At 55.9% G+C, this 1,414-nt stretch overlaps 2 protein-coding genes across 2 annotated transcripts in view; both read left to right on the top strand.

The window, feature by feature from the left end:
• Positions 1 to 348: 348 nt before the first annotated feature.
• EMH_0051790 (uncharacterized protein) lies at positions 349 to 933 on the top strand (the record flags this gene model as incomplete). Its single annotated transcript, XM_013500262.1, has 3 exons — positions 349 to 368; positions 469 to 503; positions 602 to 933. 3 exons carry the CDS (start codon positions 349 to 351, stop codon positions 931 to 933), a joined length of 387 nt encoding a protein of 128 aa, XP_013355716.1.
• Positions 934 to 1,046: 113 nt separating this feature from the next.
• The window catches only part of EMH_0051910 (uncharacterized protein), a gene marked incomplete at both ends in the record, with an annotated part of 2,498 nt that continues 2,130 nt past the window's right edge, over positions 1,047 to 1,414 (top strand). The window contains 2 exons of the mRNA XM_013500263.1: positions 1,047 to 1,204; positions 1,401 to 1,412. Coding sequence (XP_013355717.1) covers positions 1,047 to 1,204; positions 1,401 to 1,412 — 170 coding nt within the window. The remainder of the gene's footprint in view (positions 1,205 to 1,400; positions 1,413 to 1,414) is intronic.

The following is a 1,414-nucleotide window of genomic DNA, read 5'->3' on the forward strand; positions in this document are numbered from 1 at the left end:
AACCACAACATCAGCAGCAGCAACGGCAGCATAAACACAAAATTTTCGCTTCAGGTGTACAGGCAGCTGCCTTCAGCTGCCTCGGGGTTCTTAGGGCCCCTAAGCAGAATGTCGAGTGAGATCCCTAAACCCTAAACCCTAAACCATAAACCCTAAACCCTAACCCCCAAGGCTAGCAGTGGCAGTCACGATTTCCGCTGTTGCGGTTGCAGTTGTTGCTGCCGCCGCTGCAGTTGCTGCTGCTTCAGTTGCTGCTGCTGCAGTTGCAATTGCTGCTGCTGTTACAGTTCGCTGCTGCCTCTGTGGTGTTTTGCTGCACAACAGGCTCGCGGCGGGGTTGGGGGGAAGATGACCAAGAACGGTGTTATGTGAGCCGCCTCGGTATTTAGGGTTTAGGGGTTTAGGGTTTAGGGTTTACGGTTTCAGGGTCGAGGATTTTAAGGTCTAGGGTTTAGGGTTTGTTTCTAGGTCTCAGCGGTCGGACTCCAATTTTGGGGTTCAGGGTTTAGGGTTTAGGGTCTGGGGTTTGGTGTTTAGGGTGTAGGGTTTGCGGTATAGGGTTTAGGGTTTAGGGTTTAGGGTTTGGGGTGTATGGACACAGCGGAACCTGGCGGAGAAGCAGAGCCGTGGGAAGACGGGACTGGGCTTTGGCGGCGGCGGCAGCAGCAGCAGCAGCAGCAACAGCGGCAGCAGCAGCAACAGGGATTCGCTGTCCTCTATGTTTGTCAAGAGCGTTCAACAGGCCTGCGTAGTCGGTCAAAGACCACACAGCAGCAGCAGCAGCAGCAGCAGCAGACGCCGCTATCGCCAGCGCAGCAGCAGCAGGAGCAGCAGCAGAGAGAAGGGACGTCGGAGGGGCAGCAGCAGCAGCAGGAGCCGCAGCAGCAGCAGACGCCGCAGCAGCAGCAGACGCCGCAGCACCAAAAGCAGTAGATACTTATCCAGCAGCAGTAGTAGTAGTAGTAGCAGCAGCAGCAGCAGCAGCAGCAGCGGCCGTTCGTATCAGCGAAGCAGGAACCGTAGCCGTAGCAGCAGCAGAGAAAGGCATGGCAGCAGCAGCAGCAGCAGCAGCAGTAGCAGCAGCAGCCGGAATCGTGTGCGGAGCAGGAGCAGGAGCCCGAGAAGATTCAGTAGCAGCAGCAGCAGCAGCAGCAGCAGTAGCAGTAGCAGCAGCAGCAGTAGCAGCAGCAGCAGCAGCAAAGGCGTAATGGACGTTGCTGATCCTGCTGCTGCTTTGAAGGCAAAAGTTGCACGGCGCCTGCAAGTGAGGCTAGGGTTTAGGGTTTAGAGTTTAGGGTTTAGGGCTTAGGGTTTGTTGACAAGGGCGAAGAGATGCCTTCCAAGGGTTTACTGTCTAGGATTTATGGTTTAGGGTTTAGGGTTTAGGGTCTGTGCTGCAGGAGCAAAAGGAGAG

The sequence above is a fragment of the Eimeria mitis genome, genomic scaffold, assembly GCF_000499745.2.
Source record: "Eimeria mitis Houghton genomic scaffold, Emh_scaff52, whole genome shotgun sequence".
NCBI classification, from domain to species: domain Eukaryota; phylum Apicomplexa; class Conoidasida; order Eucoccidiorida; family Eimeriidae; genus Eimeria; species Eimeria mitis.